General features: G+C 33.4%; 1 protein-coding gene across 7 annotated transcripts; it reads left to right on the forward strand.

Moving 5' to 3' along the window:
* Nucleotides 1-3,105: 3,105 nt before the first annotated feature.
* On the forward strand, nucleotides 3,106-25,418 carry LOC106056476 (uncharacterized). Of its 7 annotated transcripts, none has more exons than XM_056042343.1 (11): nucleotides 3,108-3,550; nucleotides 4,353-4,561; nucleotides 14,870-14,968; nucleotides 16,097-16,214; nucleotides 16,441-16,551; nucleotides 16,711-17,048; nucleotides 19,138-19,231; nucleotides 19,383-19,445; nucleotides 21,611-21,673; nucleotides 22,833-22,895; nucleotides 25,027-25,418. In XM_056042343.1, exons 3-11 carry the CDS (start codon nucleotides 14,870-14,872, stop codon nucleotides 25,269-25,271), a joined length of 1,194 nt encoding a protein of 397 aa, XP_055898318.1. In that variant the 5' UTR covers nucleotides 3,108-3,550; nucleotides 4,353-4,561; the 3' UTR covers nucleotides 25,272-25,418. The 7 variants fall into 7 exon arrangements, with proteins under 7 accessions (XP_055898324.1, XP_055898318.1, XP_055898320.1 ...); XM_056042345.1 differs by having other exon boundaries at nucleotides 4,447-4,561; XM_056042344.1 differs by having other exon boundaries at nucleotides 3,108-3,335.
* The last annotated feature ends 1,726 nt before the right edge of the window (nucleotides 25,419-27,144 follow it).

Raw genomic sequence — 27,144 nt, forward strand, 5'->3', positions numbered from 1 at the left:
CTACAGGCAACTGCTCCTTTACCAACGAGTCTATTCCTTCTTTCGCTAGAGACAGCATTTTATCTACCTTGTTCCTCATATTTTTAATTTGTTTATACATTGCATCAATACCTTCATGTATCTTGCCAATGAACTCATAAATCTCCGTCTCAATTTCAAATAGGTAGGTATTCGGATCTTCGTCTTCATCAATTAGAGCTTGCCGGAGACGAGCTGTAAGCACCTCCTTGGTACCACCAAGCTTTAGACATGGGTAACAAAGTTCTCGCCTTAGCTCTTTAACTGAGTGTTCGTCTAGTTCTTTCAAAGATACCATTGTGATCGAATCCTACCTCCTCTTGACGAGTCACCTATAATCTCACTTCGACACCAATGCAATAACTTCAGGGAGGCAACTCGACGAGATATATGTGTTTTTTACACGGAGACATGAGAAACACGTAGGACATCTGCCTATTGTTATTGACATCGGCAGCTACAGTCAAACGTTAGCAGTTTTTGTTAGATCACCGATTAAGTTAACAATGTGTACACTGAATACTTTGTTGACGTTTTTAGTTTCTTATTTTTGTTTTATTACATGAAAAAGAAGTCTGCCTATTTACTGTGCACTTAATATGGATTAGGTATAACGGCCCGAACAGGGGGCAGTTCTTTTCTTTCATATTAATAAAAGAAAGTAGATGCTACAACTTTGAGCCATGGGTGGCAGCTGGCATCCCCCTGCAAAAAGGCCTGCAGGCGCCCATGACATTAGCGTCTAAAAATCTTGTACAAAAAATCCATAAAAAGGGATAGGTCAACAGCACACTGGGAAAGCTATTGGAGATTTTCACGACAAACTAAATAATATAAAAAACAATAAACACTGAATAGATCTTTTCTGTTGCCAACTATATAGAAAAACATTAGCTGTAATTTTAATAGTATCACATCAAGAAATTTCTATAAATCAAATAAGAACATAAAACTAAAATGTTATTTAACCTTGGTTAGGCTAATAATAAAGTATGCATCCTCTGATTGGGACCCTTCAATTCAAGAAAACATTAAGAAACTGGAACAGACACAAAAGAGAGCAATAATTAATAACAGACGAATATTCACATTTGACTAGAGTAACACCTTTAGTAAAATCACTAAATTAAGAAAGCTTTCAGGATAGAAGACTTAAAAGTAAAGTAGCAATTATACATAAAACACTGAACCATAATCTTCAAATACAAAAACAAAATTTTATAAAATACTCTGAAAGACACAAAGATAAAGGCACATTCCTCATCCCATATGCTAGGACAAATTTGTACAAATACTAGGCTCCTTCTTCCCTAGCGCTATTAGAGCATGGAATGGGTTGCCTGAGCTAGCCAGGAAAACCAGTGACTTGGCAGAATTTAAGTCATTGGTAAAAATGCATGACGCGTAGGACGTAATCGTCTTCTTTTTTTTTTGAAGTAACGTCTGTATTATATAAGATAAGATAATGGTGGTGTAAGATTTAATAAGAATAATAATAATCTTTATTGTCGTATGGAAATTTGTCTTACAATTTGTGCATTACACCAATTACAAAACATTATTTAAAAATGTTATTCAAATGATTTTCTGTGATTACTAAATCAATTGACTAATTATTTTTTCTTCTAAATAACAATATCAGCAAACTCTTTAATGACTTCTATTCATAGGGACAACAGAAATTTAATTAAAATTTATTTATCCAGAAACTATGTACCTTCACAGACTTTGTTGATAGCCTAGGGCTATTGTGAAACTGCCCTAAATATTTGTAGATGTTTCTTAGATTCTGATTAATTTGAATTTAGTTTCGTTCTTTAGTTCCAAAGCTCATGAAATGTAAGATGCACAGAAAACCAGAGACCAGAATATTAGATCAATAACTCTTAACTTAAATAACAAGATGAAGTGTAGAGGAACATTTCCTGTATAGCAAAGTAGAATATGTCCATTCATGGAAAAAGAATAATTTTATTGACATAATTATTAGTTGAGTTATAAATATATTTATATGATTTTAACATAACTAAAAATTTGTTATTGAAACACAACCTCGAATCAGAGGCGGACACTAAAGGGTCAACTCATGAGTCCTCCATCTGTTTGGTAAGATTGTATGTAAAAGGACAGGTCTCAATATTTCAAGCATAAATGTACGTAAGAAGCTATTTAAAAACAACCACAATCCTACACACACACAAAAAGCGCGTGTGTGGAACGAAAATGTTGCCTTGCTTGCTGGCGTTATTTTTCAATATCTGATTATTATTAAGATATTGTTGAGTGTTAGTCTGGCCTGTTGAAATTCGAATCCCCATCCATCTACATACGCAAAATACCACTCCCTGATTGATCTTCGTGAAATTTAAGGCATTTTGACTGCGGGGGTATTTCATTTCGGGGGGGGGGGTTAACCCCCAATCCCCCTGGCTACGCCCATGTTAATACTTATGTTAGAAACATAGGCTATTCTTTAAATTCTTACTGATTTTATGATGGAGAAATATTTCTACAATGTTAAAAGAATTAGATCGATCCGTAGGCATACAGGATAGCTAAATAGGTCTAGTTTAATCCAGCCCCTCCAAAAAAAAAAAAAAAAAAGTTAACAAAATTTTGTACAGTTTTATTAATTTTCTTTAGTTTAGTTTAACTAGATCTACATTTGTAAAATATTTTGTATGTTCCTTCAGCTTCAGAGTTGAAGATAATTACTTCCTAGTCCAAACCTTCCGCAGGAAGACGAGGGATGGGAGCGGACAGGGTTTGAAACCCGGGACCGTTGATCAATCTGAACGGCAATCCAGCGCGCAATAGCGCACGACCAGGCAGCCAATTCATGATAAACTTTTAGTTTAACTACTTAAAATTACTTTAGTTGAAAATTAGTTTTAGTTTAACTTTAAAATTTAGTTTAGTTCCCATCACTACAAGTCTGACACTAATATAAAACCAATCCACTAGATTAATGACTAGATTAGTAATAAGCTACACAAACTAAGGCACGCAGGCCGCGGGTAATGTCCGACCTTATTATATATACATAGGTCCGTGAAAGTACTCTTTAAATTGAAGTTTTTAAGTTTCTTTTTTAAATCAGTGTTCATCACAACTTTCAGTTAAATCTACTAGATTACTATCTCTACCTAGATCTAGAGTCTACTATCTGGATCTACCGATCATACCGACTAGATCTAGATTTAGATCTGTATATCTAGACTCATAGTAATAGAAACATTATAACATAGATCAGACTAGAGCAGTGGTTCCCAAACTTTTTTGTCTCGTAGACCCCTTGCCACGTTTTCTGATTTTCGGTAGACCCCCTGCTTAACTTATATTGCATTTTTGTACATTCATAAACTAATTTTTAAAACTAATTTCTAACTGCAGTGTACAAATTAATTAATTTGCCTTATGTACTATTGTACAAGTTTTCGCAAAAAGTTTCTCGAGTATTTCTTGAGCTTTCACATTTGGCTCAAATATTGGTTCTGCGGAGCTGTTTTCACTAACAGGAGAAGAGGCAAAGGTGAGTTACTGGCGCCTAAACCAGTAAGCTTCGGGCAGGAGGGACTCATTAGCCTTGGCTTGCAGCCCACCTAGCCGAAGGAAAATAGAATTCAAACCTCTGCTGCTTTGCAACTGTACACCCAAACACGGGAAAGGCTTCGTGGGTCAGCCCTGGGGAAAAATATGGAGCTGAAGACCATTAGGTAGTTTGCAGCTTTAATGCTCATCCCACCGATGTGCCCTTGAACTGTAGTGTTACTTAAAGAAATTCGTTTCATAATATCAGATGAAGGTTTGTGTAAAACAGTTTTTAAAACTACTTCAAGGACTGGTAAAATCAATGTTTTATCTATAATGATTTTCATATTTGGCTATAGATATAGAGATCTTGTAAGACGCTCACAAACCACCATCTTTTCTTTATGATGTTGGAGAAAGATTTTGTGGATCTACTCTTACATTTTTTTCTCACTTTTCTCTCAAATAATGCTCAAGTTTAATTGATTTCATTTAAAGATTCTTATTATAGACAACCGCTTATTTAACAAGGAAATAAATAATCAACGCTTTAAAATCAAGATTTCTTTTTGTTAAATATTACTTACATGTAGACAAAATTAACTATTTAGAATTAGATTATTATTGTAATTAAATACGACTATTTTACTATTGAATTTATAATGTGTCATTTTATATTTATAACTAAGGTACTAATCATTTATAAGTGTTTTAAATAGTTACATTAATGGGGTGTGAAAATTAAAGCCATAGACCCCCATGGACAGCTCATAGACCCCCAATTTACTTTTTCACTTTCGTAGACCCCTTGAAAGTCTTCGTAGACCCCTGGGGGTCTATATAGACCACTTTGGGAATCACTGGACTAGAGTATCAGTAGTCCTTGTCCTTGATCAGACGATCTCGTTCAAAGTTCAATCAAAATCAAGTCCTGGCTGATGACTCATTGACTGATGTGAAGTGACAATGAAGTCGAAGTGATTCTGAATCTGATTCATTTTCAAGTTCGAAGGTGATTATCATTATTAACCATTATAATTAGATCTACATTTGGTAATTTCCGCTTTTAGCTGGCGTATTTACATCTCTAGCCTACCACTGGCCAGATTTTTGCGATGTCTCAGCGCTGAATCGATGCTAAAAAAATTATTTCCAGGGGGGAAATAACCTAGTTGATTTTTAATATCGCCAGCTGAAACCATACTCGAAGAGAGAGAAAATAAAAACATATAGAAATAATAGAATTAATAGCGATGTAGAACAGACCTATATAAATATCGCCAGCTTATAGCCGATAATAGCGGATTGCAAGAGAGAGAAAATAAAACAAATAGAAATAATACTCTCAGTATTTACTATTGTAGTAGAAGTAGTACTTTAAAAAAGGAATGGGGGGGGGGGAGTAAAATATTATTATTTAAAATTGGAATGACATTAATAAAGCGTAAATTTAGGTACCTATTTTTTTTTCATAGAAATTGAATTTAAATAGATTTAGGCCTATATTGCCCTATATATGATGGGATTATTGTATAGATCTATGAAGTTATATTTTAAATGATTTGAGGAAGATTTAAGGTGCTGACAACCTGTAACATTTTTCAATAAAGCTGAAATGAATGTTGAATTTAAATAGATCTAAGCCCTAAGTCAAAATCTAGTGGACTAGTCTAGTGTAATGTTGTGTGTTATGAGACTTGTTGCATTGTATCTAGAATGTGCTTGAGGATACATGCAATAAACAACTGATGTCCTTATAGAAAAGAATTTCATCTATATAAATATTTATTCATTTAATAGAAATACCCCAGGTAAAATGACTGTCTTCTCTAATCTAGCCTCAAGAGTAAAGGAATGTGGCTAGGTGACAAGGTCACTGAAACTGACTTACTGGCTCAAGAAATGGTTGAAACTTTGGGAGCGGGCTGGGAGGGGTCAGGGGTGGGGTTAAACAGCGGGAGCGGGCTGGGAGGGTGGTCAGGGGGTGGTGTGAAAATGCGGGAGGGGTCAGGGGAGGGGTGAAACTGCGGCATGGGGCTGGGAGGGGTGTGTGTGTATAGCTGGATCCTTTGATTGGGAAACAGCAGATTGACCAGAGAATGATGAAGTCCAGGTCTTACTGTAATAGGGCGTGTCGGAGGTGCCGAATAGGGCCAGATGCATTGCGCAATCCTGTCACTGTAGGCCAATGAAAGTAACTATCAGTGCTTGCTTACAGGGAATTTCTACTGTCAAAAACAGTCTTTAGATCTCTATCAGCATTTTCTCTTGTGACCAATCCATCTCCACTTCCTCTCTAAGATCTACAACTCTATATTTTTCTGCCTACTTTTCTCCCGGAGTTTGGTGTTTTCTACTTTGTCGTACCAGTGTATTTTTAGGATATTTCTCAGATATCTGTTGATGAAGGTCTGTACTTTTTTTATTGTCGCTTCAGTTGTTCTCCATGTTTCCGAACCATTCAATAGGACAGCCTTGACATTAGAGTTAAAGATTCTAAGTTTAGTCTTGTTTGAGATGTGAGGAGATTTACAATCAGGTTGGTTTTAGATGTGTAAATCAGTAAATGTCTGACGCGCTAGATTTATACGACGTTTAATGTCTTCATCTGTTCCACTTGATACACTGACTACACTCCCAAGGTATATAAAATTGTAGTTGTAGTTGTGTAATAATTCTTAGAAATTAAAAAAAATTCCAGATTTGTCTTTAATTTTTTTTGTTAGATTTATCTGAATTTGACAAATTTATCATTCTGTTCTTATCTTATCTTATATAATACAGACGTTACTTCAAAAAAGAAGATGATTACGTCCTACGCGTCATGCATTTAGTCATGCATGTTAACCAATGACTTAAATTCTGCCAAGTCACTGGTTTTCCTGGCTAGCTCAGGCAACCCATTCCATGCTCTAATAGCACTAGGGAAGAAGGAGTATTTGTACAAATTTGTCCTAGCATATGGGACGAGGAATGTGCCTTTATCTTTGTGTCTTTCAGAGTATTTTATTAAATTTTGTTTTTGTATTTGAAGATTATGGTTCAGTGTTTTATGTATGATTGCTACTTTACTTTTGAGCCTTCTGTCCTGAAGGCTTTCTAAATTTAGTGATTTTACTAAAGGTGTTACTCTAGTCAAATGTGAATATTCGTTTGTTATGAATCTCACTGCTCTATTTTGTGTCTGTTCCAGTTTCTTAATGTTTTCTTGAGTTGAGGGGTCCCAAACGGAGGATGCATATTCTATTATTGGCCTAACCAAGGTTAAGTAACATTTTAGTTTTATGTTCTTATTTGATTTATAGAAATTTCTTTTAATAAATCCTAATGCTTTGTTTGATTTTTTTGTAGTTTCATCAATATGTGGATTCCATGATAGTTTTTCATTTATTATAACACCTAGGTATTTTGCGTTTTTAGTCTGTGATACTGGTTTGCCATGAATAAGATAAGTGGAATTAATTTGTTTTAGTTTTTTTGTTACTCTTAACAACTGACATTTTTCTGGGTGGAAAGACATGCTCCAATTTGATTCCCATTTCTGTAATTCATCTAATTCTCTTTGTAAAATATCTGTGTCTTGTGTTGTTTTTATTGTTCTATATATTATGCAATCGTCTGCAAATAATCTGACTTTTGTTCCTGAACTAATGCAATTTGGTAAATCATTTATGTAAATTAAAAATAGTAGTGGACCCAAGACTGTACCTTGAGGTACACCTGAGTTTACTGTTATCGGTGTTGATTTAGAGCCATTTATTATTACAGTTTGTTCTCTCCCTATCAGAAAGTCTTTAATCCACTGATGCAGTGGACCATTAATGCCGAAATATTTTAATTTTTTAAGCAAACTATGGTGGTGAACTTTGTCAAAAGCCTTAGAAAAATCTAGTAAGATAGCATCTATTTGTTCACTATTATCTAAACCTTTTGAAAAATCATCAATTAGTCCTATTAGTTGTGTTTCACATGATCTATATTTCCTAAAGCCATGTTGGTATGGTGTGAGGACATTATGTTTGTCTAAGTGGTTTATGATGTTGCTACATATTATGTGTTCTAGGATTTTACATGTGATGCTGGTAAGTGATACTGGTCTGTAGTTCCCTGGGTCAGATTTTTCTCCTTTTTTAAATAGGGGGGTGACATTAGCTTCTTTCCAGTCCTTTGGTACTCTGCCCTGGTTAAGTGAAGCCTGAAAGAGTATTTTGAACACTGGGGCTAGCTCATTACTTAGTTCTTTGAGTAATCTAGCTGGAATACCATCAGGTCCAGAAGCTTTATTTGGTTTGGTGTTGGCTAATAGTTTTTGAATTCCATTTTCTTGTACTACTATATCTTCTATGTTGTCTACTTGGTTCAAATTCAGTAATATGTCTTTGTCTCCTGGGGCTGAGAATGCTGATGCAAAGTATTTGTTTAGAATGTTTGCTTTAGTTTCATTATCATTATGTATTATGTTATGTTCATCTTTTAATGGCGCTACGCCTGTTGTTTCCATTTTCTTAGACTTAATGTATGACCATAGGTTTTTGTTGTTATCTTTAGATATTACATTGTTTATGTATTCACTCTGCAGCTGTCTGCTTACTTTTTGGGTTAAGTGTTTAATTTTTATATACTTTTTGTAAACTCTTTCTGCATTAGTTTCTTTAAATTTTCTATAGAGGTTTTCCTTCTGTTTACAAAGCTTCTTTAGTCTATTATTAAACCAGCATTTATTTATTTTGTTTGATGTGTATTTAGTTGGTATATGATTTTCTATTATGCTTTTAAGATGGTTTTTAATGAAATTCCAGAGGTCATCGACTGGTTGGTTAATGTCTTTTTCTAATAAGAATGTTTGTTGAAAGTTTAGTGCAGCTTGGTGTAGTTGTGTTAGGTTACATTTATTCCAGAGTAAGATTTTTCTTTTGGGTTTTGTATTGGCTACTGCTTTTATCTGACTGTGTATTTTTATGATCTCATGGTCTGATCTCATGTTCTGCCTTCCCTTCCACAAGCACATCTTAAAGGTTAAGGTAGTTGGTGATAAGGCGATTATATTTATCGTCATCACACCCGATCCGACTCTGTATCTATCATCGGAATCTTTTGCTTTATCGTTTAAGGGGAGGGGGGGGGGGCTGAAATGGTAAAATTCAATACTCTACCCTCAAACTTGACTTTGCATTTACTACTGACTTATGAGTGGCTGAATTTTACATTAGAGAGAGGTAGCGACATAATATATATTTAAAAAAAAATAATATTAACAATTAATCTAAAAGGTTGGTGGTGGATGTGAAGCATTAAGCGGGGAATCATCTCTACCTCCCCTACACAGAATCCTTTGATGTGCAGGCCTAAATTATATAATGTGATTTTCCCCCGCATTCTTGTGATCATACTTTTTTTTTTTTCGTTTGTCAGCTTTTCTTTGATTCATGAACATTCTGTTGAAAATTAGTTATTGTTGGTATTTTCGGAATAAAACATGCGCTAAATAAAATCAATTATCTTCTAAATTAAGTCTCTATTGAAGAGTGCCTAATTTTCTGCCTTGTCAAAAAGTGCCAGATTTCCCGGTCCCGGGTGCTTAAATTACTGGGAGCTTAAATATTTCCAGACACCAGTCAATAGTGAGTCAGAAAGAAAAAAATCATGTTAATAGCAAAGCTGAGTTTCACCCAGTCCATCTACTGTACATACACACACACCCTTTTCCATTCATTGGACCAAGGCAGACTCAGCCTCGGGTCACAGAGGTCATTTAGCTTCCCTCCCCTTATCACTGTTAAAGCAAAGAGGGACACCCATGAGCCGCTAGCCGAAAACGCCATCGTCTGGATGTTATGTCATCCTGGATGTCTTTCTAACTTCTGCCGCCCCCCCCCCCCCCCGGTAAGACTTAGTTTTCTTTCGCCACTTTTTCTTCCCTCCCCTCTTCTTGACATTCTTTCATTTTCCATATATGACTCCCCTCCCCTCTTGTGAATGGTAATTGGTGTGCGTGTGTGGCGTATTGTATGAGTGTGACTTATATAACGCACCTGTGGTGTATTGCTCCAGTGGTCTATTATGGGACGCCTAGTAAGTGAGGTATGTCTTTGATGGTTGTGAGATATGAACAATATGGGTATTTGGCGCAGTAAAAGTGGGCGCTGTTTTCTTGTTGAACTTCCAGACCGCCGAGCAGCAACTTTAGAACAGAATTAGAATACGACTAATTTCAAATTTATCACCAACTACCAGGATCCACTTGTCCAGGTACTACGTTATGTTGTAATTATCTTTGACTCAACTCTTTTGACACACAAAATAATCAGCTCTGCAAAGGTTTATAGTGCTTTGTTAACAGCGCTTAATAAATTAAATTATTATTTTGTAGTTATTTGCAGGAGCTTGCATACCTAGATAAACCTAACTCTATCGTAACCCTAACATTAACGGTACCTAAACAGTAGGCCTGTATCTAGAGGAAAAATGTCGATTAACGTAACCTGTAGCTAATCAGTTAATGAGCAGATTAGCTAGCTTAAATATATGGCTCCTCCTTCTTAGCTGAAGATGAGATTATTTCCCATTTTCTATGAATTTGAAGATGGCTTTGGAGTCCATTTTTTCTTTAAAAAAAAGCCGACCACATAGATGGCATGGGTTGTTGCAGATATGCCTGCTTCATTCATATGTCTCATTAATTGTTTTACCATTAATAAGATACCTGGTAAGCTAAGTATTTTTTAACTCTCAATAATTTCATATAAAACGCACGCGCAAGTACGTATGCACACACGATTTTTTTATATTTTATTAATTTTTTTTCAGATTCAATAGAACACAAAAACATGTATCCTTAACAAACTCAATCTACACCAACACATACAAATAAAATATTGAGAAATAATATAGATTCACACTAGTAAAATGTACATCTATTTCCTGTTTAAATAAATAGGTCTACAGTCCCTCTTATCTAAATTTATTCAGATTTTATTTATGTAATAGTTGGCAGCACACTATAACTCATTTTTATTTATTTTAACCAACAAAATCCATCTGGCAACAATTGGCTGCCTGGGAGCTGTTGCTATCATCATTTAAATATGGCGGCCGTCAGCTAAAACATGATCATACCCTATATTTATAATAATTAAATTATTCACATTTCAAAGTCTATTTAAAAGTTAGAGTTAGACATCAGGAGGGAGGACTAGAAATGGTCCTTGAGGATTGCATTTAAAAATTAATCATTTTAAAAAATTCTCATCACCAGTTAATCATAAGACTGAGTCACTGATAAGTTTTATTAATCATATAATGCCAATGGTATGAAGACAATGTCTGAATGAAGTATGTGAACACATAATTTATAATCATAATGATCATTAATGTGACATTGAATCTAATCTTTATCTACATTTGATACATCTACTAGATCATATCTACCCACTATTACAAGCAGTGACAAGCCAGATTGAGAGATTGTTGTACTTTACCTATGACTTTGAGAGATTTTCACTATACTGTTACTATAGATACTATCTTCTATACAACACAAATAGAGTCTATATATAATGATATTACCTTTAATTTGAGAGATTAACATTGGTTAGATATATGATATATAAATATGTTTATTAAATATTTTATATATTTCTACATTAATAACATTGGCCATCCCACATTCACCTTTACAGTTGGTGGCCTCATACACACACACACCATCATCTCATATATGTTACACAGATTAGTTTGTGTTTAGACCTATTAGATAGATATTAAACTTTAATTTATCAATCAGTAATAGAGTTTAAAACAATAATAAAATAAGGTAAAAAAATAATTTAAAAAAAATTACCAAAAATTAATATGAATATATATATATATATATGTATGTATGTTTTATTTGAGATTTGCAAAATGTTCAGTAGGGTTTTCACGGTCTCCTGAAATTTCAGGATTTTCTGGAAAGCTCCTTGAATTAAAAAAACCCCTCTAAACAGGGTGTCCACTGCCTCCTGAAATTCCAGGATGTCCTGGAATTTAAAAAAAAAAAATTACAACGTTCTGGAAATCTCCTGGAATTTAAAAATATCTCCTTGAATGTCATGGAATTTCGCAGATCGGAAAAAAAAATCTGCATAAAAAAATTAGAGGATGGGCCGGCGCGGGCGGAAATGAATTTGAAATTACCGTGAAATTACTGCTCCTTCATTATATAAAGCATTGTTATCGGATCTAAATTTTACGTTTCGCATCTTCAAACCTTATAATTTTGATACTCATTTTTTCCTGTTTCATTTTGTGCCTTTATATTTTTATCTGATTATATTATTACTTATGTGCATTGTTTATCATTGATCTATCTAGATCTACATGTCTTTTATTGTGATTGGTGTTTGTTTAATCTAAGTCTAAGCTAGATCTAGATCTAGTCTTATATGGGAATAGTAGCTCCAAGACTTGAGACTTGATTGTTCAATCAACCGATTACTAGATTTAGATCTAGATTCTAGTCTATATCTAGATCTATAACCTACATTAGTATTAAAATGCATAAATACAAGACATCGTTTAATGCACTTTGCCTTGAAAAAGATATTTACAGTTCTTGGCTTTAAAAATCATCCGTCAATGACACCAAAGCCTTTTGTCGTCATTGTAAAAAACAAATTGACATATTTAACATGGGTGAAGCAGCACTTAAATATCATCTGAAATCTGATAAACACAAGCGAGAGTCTGGTGAATCAGATGGCTGCTTAATGATTGCACCCATATTTGTTAAAAAGGCTGCTACAGTTACAGTGACTGTTGATAACTCTGGAGCTAACCCCACAGGTGCTCATGTCATTGATCCTAGCCAAAATATACCAGAACCAACAACCTCTACGTCTACCCAGGTGCAATCATCAATCAAATCTCACATGGCCATAGAGGAGACAATCAATGCAGAGATACTATGGACTTTGAAAGTGGTGTGTTCTCATTACTCATTTAACAGTTGCCATGATATTGCTGATCATTTTGCTTGAATGTTTCCTGACAGCAACATAGCTAAAAAAATGTCTTGTGGAAAATACAAGATCTTGTGTCTTTTGGGCTTGGTCCTTATTTCCAGGATCTTCTAAAGGAACAGCTGAAAACTGTGAACGATGGTTTTGTACTAATGTTTGACGAATCTCTAAATCAAGAACTAAACAAGAAACAAATGGATATGCATGTCAGATACTGGGATACAGATAAGGTGAGTTGACTTGTTTAAATTATAAATAGGCCTAGACTAGATAGGTTAAATTAAACCTAACGATGCATGAGTGCTATATAATTATAATTTGAAAATGAATATCAATAATATTAATAATTAATATTAATGATGATTGTTGAATTGTTAATGAGATAAGACTGAATATAATTGTATCTATTGATATGCTAAATATTTTTTTGTATTTCCCAACTCTAGGTTGTTACAAGATACTATGGCTCTGCTTTTATGGGTCATGCTACTGCTCAAGATATGTACCAAAAACTATGTGAAAACTGTCACTTTGATGGGAAAAGTGTTGTTCAGATATCAATGGATGACCCCAATGTCAACTGGGCATTGTTCAAATTACTCAGTGAGGACCTCCAGAAAGCATCAGAAAAAAAGTTTGTGGACATTGGCAGTTGTGGGCTTCATACAATGCACAATGCTTTTCATGCAGGCCTTGCATCAACTGGCTGGGAACTGTGTCATTTTTTCTCATCGCTGTCTTGACTTTTCAAAGATACCCCAGCAAAAAGGGAAGACTTCACATTACTAACTGGCAGCAGTGATTTGCCTCTTGAACACTGGCAGCATCGATGGGTGGAGAATGTTGAGGTGGCAGAGAGAGTTCTTAATGTATGGCCCCACGTAACAAAAATTCATTCAGTCTTTAATTACTGCTAAGAAGGCAATCAACACTAAGTCTTTTGAGCACCTGAAAGGCTGTATGGATGATGTACTACTAATTGCCAAAATTGAAAGCTTCATATCCATTGCAAAGGTTTTGCAACCTTTTTTAAAAAAATATCAAACAGATGCGCCTCTGTTGCCCTTTATGGCCCAAGATCTCTTCAACATGCTTCTGTCATAATTGCAAAGATTTGTGACACCAGCTGTTTTTAAGGAATGCACTTCCGTTACAGCACTGCTGACAGCACTGATTTGACAGATACAAAAAATCTTCTGCCTCCTGGAGAAGTTGACATATGTTTCAAAGCCAAGTCTGCTGTCAAAAAAATCAAAAGTAAAGCCAGCTATAGGGACATTTTAAACTTCCAGATGGAGAGCAGAAAGTTTCTGCTAACAACAGTCATGAAAGTAATTGCAAAATCTCCACTGAAAAATCAGCTTGTCCAGTGTTTAAAATGGCTACAGCCTTCATACATAATAGAAGATCTTGATGGCTCTAAAAAGATTTAGATGCCACTTTGAGCTACTTGGTTCAGCTTGGCCGTGTCAGTGCGGATGACTGTGATGGTATCATGTCAGAATTTACGCAGTGGCACGATTCCATTGTCACCACAAATTCTGTAGCATTCCAGTCCTTTAGTACCCAATGTGGTAGACTGGATACTTTTTTAAGCCAATATGTGAACAGTGATTTCTCTAAACTATGGGCACTAATGAGAGGAATTCTTGATTCTTTCTCAGGTGGAAAGAGGATTTAGTGTCGATAAAGAGACTGCGTCAACATGATCGAGAGAACTCTTATAGCTTAGAGACTTATTTGTGACAGCATCGAAGCAATTGAAAGAATAAAAAATTTCTTAATTTCTTCAAACATGCGAATAGCTGCTGCTTCAGCCAGATCAAAATACAGAATTGACCTGTAAGAAAAGGCTGAAGAGGAGAAAAGAAAGAACCTAAAAAAGAAAAGGGATAATCAATTCAAGAACTTGAGGCTATGAAAGCAAAAAAAGCTAGGTTTGAAAGGGATGTTACAAGCCTCACTGACTCTGCAGACAAGCTGTCAGAAACGGCAGGGAACACCAATAGCCACAAATTTCCAATTGAATCTAATGCTTTGCAAAGCTTAAGAAGGAGCAGATAGAAAAACTCACTTTTGAAATCGATACCAAAGTGAGAGAGATCAGTGGACTCTGAAAAACAGCAAAAAGACATGTATATATATTGTGAAAAGGATCATAAGCTTAATTTGACATAGATCTAAATCCAGTCCACTAGATTAGTAATACACAAACTAAGGCCCCAAAGTCCAGAGGTAATATCCGGCTAGTATATATATTATTATTAATTATAGTTAAAATGCTTCTTTTTGCCTTAATACTATTGATTTTTTTCTTTTAGATGCGAACTTATCAGGAAGTCTCACACATAGTTGTGCAGCTGCTCAGTTTGGATGAAATCAATGAATTCCTGCACAATGTTTTTGATGAGATTAGTTTGGTGAGTTAATTGCACCACTTAGCATAATATTATTAACTAGTGTAATATGTATTTGTAGAATGAAAGCCTTGAACTTGTATGAAACTTTGTACTTCCTGGGTCTCAGTATACTTCTACTAATTATTAGTTCCTTTTATATCATAGAAGATGAGCACAATGGAATTATTGCACAATTATTGCATTCTGGTAGTCTGGGCTTATAGCATATTTATCTGCTTTTAGAAGCTTATTGCCTAGCCTTTTTTTCAGCAATATTCTTTACTTACTGGAGGTAAACTATCTTCAAATCTGAAGGAACATCCGAAACATGTATTAATGTAAAACATTTTACCAAACAAACATATATATGTTAATTTATGTGCAACATTATTTAATAGAAATACTAAATATAATTAATTTCTAAATACTTTTAAAGGAATTCAGCAACTTTTTATTTAGGTCACCAAACTTTTCCCATCATTGTAAAAATTAAACTTGAAAAACTCTAATGCCTCCAACAATTCAGGGCAGCTCTAATAAAGGCTAAAGCTTAACAAAAATAGCAATGCAAACTGTTCTCTAATGGATTCCAGCACACATTAAATTAAAAGTGAAAAGAAATAAGCAATTGAACATTTCACTCTGTCTGAAAGAAATGAAGAAACTACTAAATGGACAAGCTCTCATCCAAAGTGAAAAAAGACAATGCCTTATAAGCTATCCCAACATGACCAACATACACATTTTCACCTTAAAGCCAGACACAACAAAATTGGGAATAGTGAAATTTGGCTTATGGAGTGTCACCAGAGAATGCCAATCTGTTTTTCAAAACTGCATTCTCCTTTGAAAGGTAAGTAATAAAAAATATATGGAAAGCTGATTGATCTGGAACTCATGGTCTTCTATTCATCTCATATAATATTAGACAAGTTTCCAACATAATAATGAGAACACAGAAGAAGAAGAAAAACAAAAGTGTACAAAGTCTTTTGACAAATTAAATGTTAAATCAGAATTTTTAGATAGTCCAATATCCTGTCTAGTATTACAAGCACAATTCTTACATATATGTTGACTGAGCTGGTATATGTTAATAATTTTAAATACCACATAAATAATTCATATAAAAACATACTTTATTTTTAGGTCAAACAAAAAGGTGTACTGTGGGTTGAAGAAAAAGAAACATCCACTTTCACTGAACTCAAAGAATATATTACAGATAAGACTTCAGAAATTCTACAGCGCTGTATTTCCGTGGCAAGTATGTTTTATTATCAATACATTATTTGTAACTTTATATTTAAATTTATTTTTGAAAATCTGTATACAGCTATCCTTTTGAACTTTGATGCAACAATGTTAGTGTATTTGTCTGAGTGGTGAAAAGAACAGCAAGGGAGGGAGAGGAGTTTAATATAGCTCTAGGTTTAGCATTTGTGGTTTAGTCAATTATTTTAGTTAGTTAATTTAGTATTGTTTTATTGAAGGTACTCTCATTGAAAAGTTAGATGATACTGCCTCAGCTTCCAATCAAGTTGATCAAAATGACAGAGATGTAAAACCTGTAGTCTCTAACTTCTCAACTTTTGTCCCTAAAGGTTGGCAAGATATTTTTAAAAAATGATATAAATAGATACTCTTAAAAGTGCATTTTTTTTTTCAAATGAATTTTACTGCTAATAAATATTTATTTTTCTGTAAAAATTTCTCAGTAAAATAAATTGTTTAACCATAAATAATTTTTTACATGTTTTCAGAGAATCAGAGATTGGTAGGAAAAATTAATGAAAATTGTAACACTTTGCAAGGTAAAAAATTAGAGAAACTGCAGCAAAAAGTCAAAGATCAACAACTAATTAATAAAATGCTGGAAGAGAAAACAGATACATTTATACATAATCATGAAAAAGAAAACCAGTTAAAATTGAAGGAATTACAGGAAAACTTGGATGAAAAGCTTGTCAAGTTTAAAGAAGAAATCGTGACTGAACTGCACTCTGCTAGTATCTTTATGACACAGTTACAAACTGAATGGAAGACTTTGTTGAAGGAGCAAAAAGAGAACAATGAAGGGAACTTATCTCAAGACATAAAGGTGACATTTATTTAAAGTAACCAGGATAACCCAAATAAGTTTTATTCTTTTTGTGTAAATAGACTTACATTAAAAGGTTACATTTCCAATCTATACTATCTTTTTAACTTGCCTTGATTGTTATGTTTCTTGACTTGTACAAGAAAATTACTTTTTTCATTAATTTAAGGTTTGAAAATTGCAAAATAGAACATTTCAGCATTTTTCCTTTGTATATAATGTAGATCACTAATTCTTTAGTTTTTTTCGTACAAATTTGATATGGATTAAAATCACATTTCATGTGTCTAGAGCAGGGGTGGGCAAATTATGGCCCACGGGCCACATGCGGCCCGCTGAAGTGTTTTATGCGGCCCGCGAATACCTACAGAAATCGTGTGTACCCACAGTATATACATATAAAAATGCTAATCTATTAAAAATAATTCTAAATTTCCCTACAAATTATCGAAACTCTCTCGTTATATAAATTCAAAGACACAATCTCAGGCCAGTATTTCTTCAATGCTTTGAAGAACTGTGTTGAATTTTGGGTATGATTGGAACAAGATGGCAAGTGTAACAACTGATGGAGCTTGATCTTTGACTGAGAAAAACTTTTTTTTTTAAAGAATATCCCAACCATAAACTCTAAACAGAAAAGTTTGCACAAAGCTGCATGAATTCTCATCATATGATGCGAAAGAATAAATATCAGACTTACGGTCATATCCACAGGCAGTATAGAAAAGTACTTGTAGATATATAAACTAAATATTCTGATGCATCTGCTGGCTTAGCATGGGCAAGGTAATGAGAAGAATATAAATTCTCAAAGTAGAAATGAATGTCCATATTCTTAGAAGGATATTGACTGTGACTTTGAAACTAATATTTCTAGTGAAGAGTGGAAGATATTTTATGTTTATCATGGTAGCTATTGCAATTTGCTGCTTGCTTATGTAATGCATGTTAAATTTTTCAAACAAGGCTTTCCAATTTCTCCAGGCCAGCAGGGGAAAATAGGTTTTGTCATTTTCCTTTGTTGAAAGGTGAAAATATTTCTAGTGAAATGGTTAATATTACCAGACTTATTTGGATTCCTTAATTATGAAATTTATGAAGGCAAATTTTAAGATGTCAAGAACCAGTTTTCAATACCATCAGCTCACCATTTAGTGCAGAAGCTGATTCAGCTCCAGAGAACATAACGCCATGCAAATTATAACCTGTAAGAGAAGTTCAAGTCAGTACTTCCACTGTAGCTTAATGGGTGCCAGAAGCTGTATTTCCACACTTTAAAAAAACTTTGCAGCTAAGTTTTAACATTACTTTGGTACACATACATATGTGAACAAGTATTTTTCTTGTGGAAAATAAACAAGTGTAATCACAGGTCGATGGTGAATGACTATAATTTGACAGCAGTCACAAGTATAACAACTAGAAAGCTAGCTCCACAATTCAGGAACATTACGCACAAGTGTAAATAGTTAAATTCCTCACATTAAGTACAACTGTACATTTGTGGTGAAATGTAATATGAAAAGACAATAACAATTTAAAAAAAAAATTGTTAAATTGGTTTCAGAAATTGCTAACTCTAGTAATTCCTCAATTTGGAATGTGAAAAAAAGGAAAAGTGAATGTATGATACAGTATAAATATGAATTAAAAGACATTAACTAGCATATTTTTCTAAGTTGTAAGTATACACACACACACACACACATATATATATTAATATATATATATATATATATATACACATATATGCGGCCCCCCATTCCCAAAATTTTGTTAATGCGGCCCTCAATACAAAAAGGTTGCCCACCCCTGGTCTAGAGTTATTTGAAAATACAAAAACTGTGCTGAATAATCAAATTAACAATTGATTAAAGAAATTTAGAATTGTAAAAGACACATAAGATTTCATCTTAGGATAAAAGCATTTCAAATATTTATTATTCGTTATACTTGACTATAGATCGCAAGGTCTGAACTTAATTTACTTACTATTCTTGAATTGCTGTATTAAAAAGTGTATTATAAGAGAATTGTTTTGGTATTTAGTCTAGTAGTAATTAATGCAAACACTATTTCTTTACAGGCAGAAGTCAATGACAAAATAGAAAAATTGACACAAGAACAGAAAAACTTGAGTAACACTTTGGACGACATTATAGAGACTCACGATCGTCTTGGTAAACTTGTGTAGATATGAAATAGATTTATTCGACACAAGTGTTTAATTTCAAGTGAAATAATATATATAAAAATATGTCTTTTTGTTTAAAAAAAAATGTAAATGTTACTATTATAATAATTCTTTTTTTTTTTTTTTTCTATCTGTAGAATTTGAAAAAGAACAATTTAAAAAGGACCTGAGTGATTATAAGAAAAAAACAGATGATCTAGGTTAGTTGTTTTAGTCATCTAACATTAGTATCTATAATTTCTTATTAAATAGAAGAAATAATTAAATTGCACTTACAAACTATAGTAAAAGAAAAGGTAATTCTGGTTGACAGTCTGGCGGCGCCTTTGTCGTTTTATGTTTACGTTCCAAAAAAATGCTAAGATCCTGTCTTAGTTTAAAAAAAAACAACAGAATCCATTTAAATCTGGTTTGCAATTTTGTTCTCTGAAATATTTTTTATTATATCTATATCTACTAATATTGAATTTTCCCTGCCCTCCCATTTTCTCTAAAAATGGACATTCTTTGCATTTAAAATTTATTTTTTAGCTTTTGTTTGAAATTTAACATTTAGTTGAAGCACTTTCATTGTATTGTTTTCTTTGTACATTTCTTCAACTTAAGTTTTATAATATAACAAATCAATTTATTTGGAAAACTAGTGTAAAAACCAAATGATATACATAACAAATGCATATACAGAGAGATAGTAATAGTGCTACTAATAATTTATTATAATTCAAAATAGATAAATTCCTATGTTATGATTGGGATATTTATTTAATGAATCTATAATTGAATTTTAGGTGTTTGCATGACTAGCATAGAAATTAAAATCATCTGACCAATCTTGATCAAACCTAGCTTCTTAGATGCTAGTGGTGAACATAGGATATGTTAAGTAGTCCTACCCAACAAAAATTGCCCAACACTGTGACCCGATAGAATTTATCTATTCTATTCATAGATTTTAATAGCTCCATTCATGATATTGTACACTTTAGTATAAAAGTACTGGAAGACAATGTTTTTTTTTTTTAAAAACACATTACAACAACACATTTGTTTTAATTGTAAGTCTTTATTTTGGATTGCTAATGGCTGCAGTAGTTTATCAAACGCAAAGAGGACAACTAGTTCTATTATAGATCTACACTATTCTACAGAAAAATGTTTGTAATGTTGTTGGTAGGGACTAATATATAGGCTCCTCCTAAAAATAAATACTAAGCCTTAAAAAAAAAAATCTACAAAATAAAATTCTTGGTCCTGACCACTCATGTTTGCATTCACTCATAATCAGTCTTTCTCCTTAGGAATAATTTTCATTGGTGTTACGGAATTATTCATTTTTCCGTTCATAGAGCACTTGCCAAACATCTATAATTTCATTGTTTATAATCAGAAAATGTTATATTAGGTATGGAATTGCAGACAAAAACTCATTGATTTTAAACAGGTCATCTAAATGAATGAAATATTTTATGTTCCTTGCATTGAATGACCATTTTTTTTTAAATTCATATCATTTTTTCAAAACACTTAATTAAAAAAACAACACAAAATATTGAGTTATTATCCTATGTCACTGCCATGGGAAAAATCACACACAGAAATGAGCAAATTTAAGCAACCCACTTTAAAAAGTACCTGGTAGAAGCTTTGAACATTCATACTTGGTAGAAGCTTTTAACAATTAATGCTTTTTAAACATTCATACTTGCTAGAAGCTTTGAACATTCATACTTGGTAGAAGCTTTAAACATTCATATTTAGTAGAAGTATGTTGAAAAAAAAATGGATGGTTAAAAGTAAACTAGTTAAGGTGTAATAGAAAGCATTTAATTAAAATGTAAAGTTACTTAGCATAGTGAAATAGCTATAACACTGATGTTAGTGTATGTGAAATCATAGTGAAACGTTTTAAAATAAAAAAAAATATTTAATACTAACTAAACAGAAAACTTTTCATTAATGTGCTTGTTTATATAGACATTTAATACTAACTAAACAGAAAACATTTCATTAATGTGCTTGTTTATATAGACATTTAATACTAACTAAACAGAAAACATTTTATTAATGTGCTTGTTTATATAGACATTTTTTGTCAGAACAGTGAAATGAAATGGGATAACAAACTGAACATTTTGAGATAACTAAATGGAATTTTTAAAAATGCATTTGTCATGCTTCTAATAAGTTAATTTTGTGACACATCATTTGTCAAACTTTATTTTGTTTTCAATATTTTGTTTTGGTTAAAATATATTTATATTTATATATATTAATTCAAATATCTTTACTTTCAAACTTAATATAAAAATATGTAGAAACTTTTAAAATAAGTTAAATAATGTTTTGTTGTATTCAACTTGTTTAGCCAAGAATGTTGACAATATTGATACTATTGAAAAAGAGCTCAAAGAAATAAAAGCCAGTCAGAGTAAGTAGTAGATTTTCTTTCAATTTGTATTATTTATTGTAGTATAAACAGTCAAGCTTATGTAACTGTAAGCCACAGAAGAAATTTAGAGGGTAGGTATTAATGATTTTATGTTGATTTGGCTCATGGTAGATGGTTCACTCCTTCCAAAGCTTTTATAGGTCTCATCGGGTGTTATTAAACTTCTTGTTCAACATTCAGTATCAGTGCCGACTATCTTCTATTGCTGGCCTCTCGCCTGTGTTATTGGATTTCATTATTTTCATGTTACCTCCTTCTGACTTAGCTGCATGATACATAGCGCGGAAGAACCTAACAACAGGCGACACCATCTGAGCTTACTGGTGCCATGGATCAGAAGTTTCAGAGAATTCATCTGCCAGGAAGAGGCAGAAGTTCAAGTCATCGGCCTAGTCTGCAGCTAGACCCTGATTTTGTAGCCATGTCAGAGAAGTACAGCCAGTGGTCTTTGAACTGAGGTAACAAGATAAAGTTTTGTTATATGTTGGAGCATTGTATAGGGAAATAGTTCTGCTTTGAGAGTGAAACAGCCGCCAACAGTTTTGTGGTGAAGGGAGGAAAACCGTCATGTCAAAACTGTCCTGAGGAAACTTCGCTTGCCCAGCATTATGTTGCCAGGTCAAGATTGACAATTGAGATCACTCCAAAGAACTTTTACAAAGTCATCCTTTTACCTACAGCACTCGAGTACTGTAGTGTGATACTGCTATACTGATTGGCTGAATCTGGGCTACACGCTAGATATTATTATTTTGCTTCTGGACTCTGACTTCCTATTCTATTGGACAGTTCCAGTTCGTTCTGTACTGAAGACAATTGGAACCACTTTGCCTGTGTCTGAACCAGCAACCGAAGCCAGAGGTTATAGCACGATTAGCAATTAGTTATTGTTTCATTACGCAGGGGAAGTTTTGACAATGACATACTAGTAAAAACTAGGCTAGGTTCTGAGAGAGAATAGCAAAATATATTGGACAGGGGCATGACAGATTTATTTTTTAACTCAACATATACATTGTCTTAATCTATTTCTGATAACAAATTTTATTCTGCCAGACCTTCATTTGGTCAAAGGCTGTTTAATTGCTTATTTATTGGAAAGACTTAATAATGCACAGTTATAATTTGATTTTTTTAGCACAAGTCTTAAGCGACTTAAAAAATGCACAAAGAGATATTGTCAGATTAAATGAAAATTCAGGTTAGTAGATAATTTAATGTAGCCTCTTTTTGTAGCTCATAAAAGGATGAACTTTCTCTGCTTCTTCTATAGTTACTTACTACACAAATTTTATTTAGAAATTTTCTTTATCTGAAACAGTTCAACTGTTCCTAACACAGTTATAGTTTTACATCTAGGCTCTAGCAACAGCATGGCAGAAACATTTGCTTGCACATACTACCCCCCAGCCCCCCTTATACACACAAATACTGGATTATAGATCCAGCCTTGACTACAGCTTCATCATATTCACTAAGCTGCATCGACAGTCGCCCATAAAGATAATACCCATTGCCCTATTCAACTTATTATTACATTATTTTTATTTCTCTGTTCTATTAAGTTCAATACTTTGTGTGGGTGGGGGGTAAGATATCTAAAGGGAAAAAAAAAATCAAAAGGCTGGCCAATGTGTTGATAATTGTGTTAAAGACTGTCCTCACATCATAGGTAAGCTAAAGTCGACCAAATTTGATGGTTAGTTTTGGTGCAATAAGTTTGGCAATTGTTATTGTACTGTCATACTGTATGTAATCTCATCTGTCCCTTGGCTTTGTGGTAGGGGTCCTTGGACAGTTCACTAATCCCTCCACTTTACCTGGTCCCTCCACTTTACCTGGTCAGCAGCTGTTCATAGCTGGATATCAAGAGATAGGCCTATCTATTCTTCTACCCTGTCCAGCCGGCTTTTCTTTAGACAACCTGTTCTTCCTGCTCCCTCTACTGTACCTTGAAGAATGACTGACAGTGAGTCATGTCTTACAATTACGGTATGCATGAACCATCTCTTCACAGTACTGAGGAGTTCCTCCTTTTTGCCAGCCAGAGTGTTGACTTGTAATAATGCATGTAGTGTAATCAATTAATTTATATTAATAATTATTAATTGATAAAAACATTGCTTTGTAAATTGGAAAAGAGTTTTTGCTAAAAACATTCAAGCAAAGAAGTTAATACAAGTTAAATTCTAAAGTTCATATTTACTTAAAATGTGGCACTAAATATTACTTCGGGAGTCTTTAATCATTCACTTAATTGCTTTGATTTATGGGCTAGCTGTAGCTTATTTCTTTTCTTCAATATTACTACTGGATGAAAAGCATGCCAAACAAAAAATGGCTGGTTCCTCAACCACCTAAGCAAAGGTCACCTTAACCTGTGTTATACATGGACAACAATGTCTCTCCAGAATAAACTCAACAGTCACATAAAAAAATTCTATTCAAAATGAGCCTTAGTCATTCTACAACTGAAGTAGGCCAATATGTTATCACCTTAAAGTTCTATAATATGACTAAAATTTATTTTTGGTTACTACTATCTTAAGCATCTTGTTCAATATCAAGCTTCTTGCAAAAAATAAATAGAAGTTTGTTAGGTTGATTACAATATGAATCTGATGAAAGCGTATCCTATTCAGATATATTTGCTTGTATATTGTGAATGAAGATGTATCGTAATCAGATGTATATCTTTATGTAATATAATGTAATCTTTACACACTGTGTAATAGTCAAACATAACAAGAAAACTCACAAGTGTCTAAACATAATGAGGAACTGTGACAAAGAACAAAGCAGCAGCCCAATGAAAAAGATATCCTTCAGAGATATTTGTGATGGATAGGCCACACTTTTTATAAGCCTACATCCAACATCACAAGACAAGCACTTACCTGGAACTTCCATGGAAAGAGGAAGAGAGGAGAGACTAGCCCAGAACCGAAGTGCCTGGAGGAAGCTGGTGGCCTAAGCCCATAGACTGGACCACAGGCAGACGTGAAGATAAATTATTGCAATATATTGATTTATACAAGGTTGTAAAAGAAGACATGACCTCTTAATTTCTTACAAAAGCTTCCTTCCTATATTTAAAAAATGTATGACTTTTATAGATCAATTAAGTACTTCCTTTGAATCACTCATGTCTAAAGAAAATCTGGCCTAATATAGTGGACTGACAGGGCAAAGTTTGGAGAAATTTTCTCTTTAGAATTGTATATGATTTTTTTTTAAATTAATATGTTAACTCCATAAGATTATAGTGTGTTCTTTTTTTTTTCTTTTCCAAGTAAAATGTATTTATCACATATTCATATCCACTTTTGCAGGTTATCATGAGCAACAAATCCCAGAAAGAGAAGAAGTTGACCTACTTAAATATTTCAGGGACTGTACGAAGAATCCAGGTCATTCACAATTGATACCAGTTGATTCTTTCAGTTATACTCATCTACCTGAAGGTTACAATGACAGAGATGTTTATGACCCTTATCAACACTACAGCCAGTCTGACAGTCAGAATCAGCGTCACCATGACCAGTCCACGCAGACCAGACGTGTCGCCAAATACTAAGGTTCCATATTTTTCATACAATATGAGAGGAAGTCAACATTTAAGAATAGGAAGTGGAATAGTGACAGAAGTGAAACAAGCCAACTATAACTCCTGTCCTTGTGACAAATGTCAACATTCAAACACACCAAGCAAAGATTGGTGGAGAATTACAGTACGCACAGCAGCTCATGTAGTATTTGATGACATTGAGGCAAGTCATGCAGCGGTGAAATTGTTTTATGATAAAGAACCTAGCTCAACCATTTTTCTTTTAAAAAGTGTAGAAAATGAAATTTTCTTAGAAACATTAGTGATGATTGGTGCACGTTTGATTGTGTGACTTGTGATGCGACACTTGGCGACCTACTTAAGACAATCTTGGAACGTTTTAAGGAGCTGACTAAGAAAGTAACAGAAAAATACAAAAATTCTCAAAATGTGGATAAATTAATGTTTATAGTTTTACATCCTCATGGCTGTCGTAAACAGATCAGTGTTGGTCAATGGAAGGCCAGTGTCAGCAAGAATTTCAACAAGTTTGTCTACTCAACATGTACTTGCCCTGGAAGTGCTGGAGCCCTTGCCTATTTTGTAGGGGATGGATGGCATGTTCATTGTGGACAAATAAACTCTGGACTGAACTATTGCAGTGGGTAGAATAGAACATCTTCAAGTCATGAAAAAATGAACTAAATATACAAATTACAATCTTATAAGGATTTTTTTTCACTCTTCTAGTATAAAATGTTTTTTTTTGAGTTCATTATATTTGTTACTATTTCATTAGTTAGTGGAAAAATAAGAATCAACTAATATAAGTAGTATTCTTTGACAAATAAAAACCCACAATAGCATTTAAGCATACCTATAAACATTTCTATGGGTTGTTTCGAAAATACCATAACCTGTTGAAAGTATACATACTGAAATAATTTTTCATTAACTTTTAAAATTTGAACCATTTTGTGGATCTAAAATGTTGCAGTGTTATGTTATATTTGACACTATTTTGCATAACTCTCTTTTTGGTTAGAAATGTAAACGTATTCAAAGCTTTTTTATAATGCTTATGAATTGATGTCTTTCCTGACTTGAAACATTATGAGTCAATGGTAGACCACATCATTTGTTCAACTTCATTGCATTTATTATATGTTCAATTATTATTTTATATTGATATTGAAATCAGTGCATACTAAGTTAATATAAGCTTTGTAAAAAATATGGGCCAAAAATTCTCAGCTTTTGGCAATTAGAAAAAGAAAATTATGGATACAATTTGTGGGAAGCGTGGTCAAGGGGCAAAGCACGCTTGAACTTGGTTTGGCTACCTGTGAAGGGGGCTCCAGCAGAGTTGTCTTTACTGAGCGGCCAAAGGCAGCATGGAAAACCTACTCCCAGTCCAGATACTCTCCCCCCCCCCCCCCCCAACTGGTCCACAAATGAGATTGGACCATAGCGTTCTACAAAAGCCATAATTTTTTTTTTTACAAAAACAAAATTGCTCCTTAATTACTACCAAGGGACAGTTTGTGTATGAAAGAAAGAAAAACTGGTTTTCATCACTACTAGCCCTTGAAGAAGAAGTGAATAGAAAATAGAGTACATTCCTGTTTCTAATGAATTGTATCTAATAAAGATATGTTATACAATTATTATAGAAATGATAATTTGGGTTTAGTGTTAAATAAATGACATTTTGAAACACTTTCTCATTCTCTTGACTATTTTGATAAGTATAAACATTGGCCAAAGAGCTATGACAACCAGCAAACTTTACCACTTGCAAATTGTTTTGTCTTCTGTACTAAATTAAAATGATAAACTAATTTTTATTCGCTTCATATTTAGTCTAAAAGTGTAATGCTCCACAAGATTTATTTATGTAATT

Source organism: Biomphalaria glabrata, chromosome 9 (genome assembly GCF_947242115.1).
Source record: "Biomphalaria glabrata chromosome 9, xgBioGlab47.1, whole genome shotgun sequence".
Classification (NCBI taxonomy): Eukaryota; Metazoa; Mollusca; class Gastropoda; family Planorbidae; genus Biomphalaria; species Biomphalaria glabrata.

Bases quoted from the DNA above. Each gene is read 5' to 3' on its own strand.
- LOC106056476 (XM_056042343.1), top strand. From the start codon at position 14,870: ATGCGAACTTATCAGGAAGTCTCACACATAGTTGTGCAGCTGCTCAGT. The intron at 14,969-16,096 runs GTGAGTTAATTG...CTTTATTTTTAG, and splicing joins TTTTTGATGAGATTAGTTTG to GTCAAACAAAAAGGTGTACT. The intron at 16,552-16,710 runs GTTGGCAAGATA...ACATGTTTTCAG, and splicing joins CTCAACTTTTGTCCCTAAAG to AGAATCAGAGATTGGTAGGA.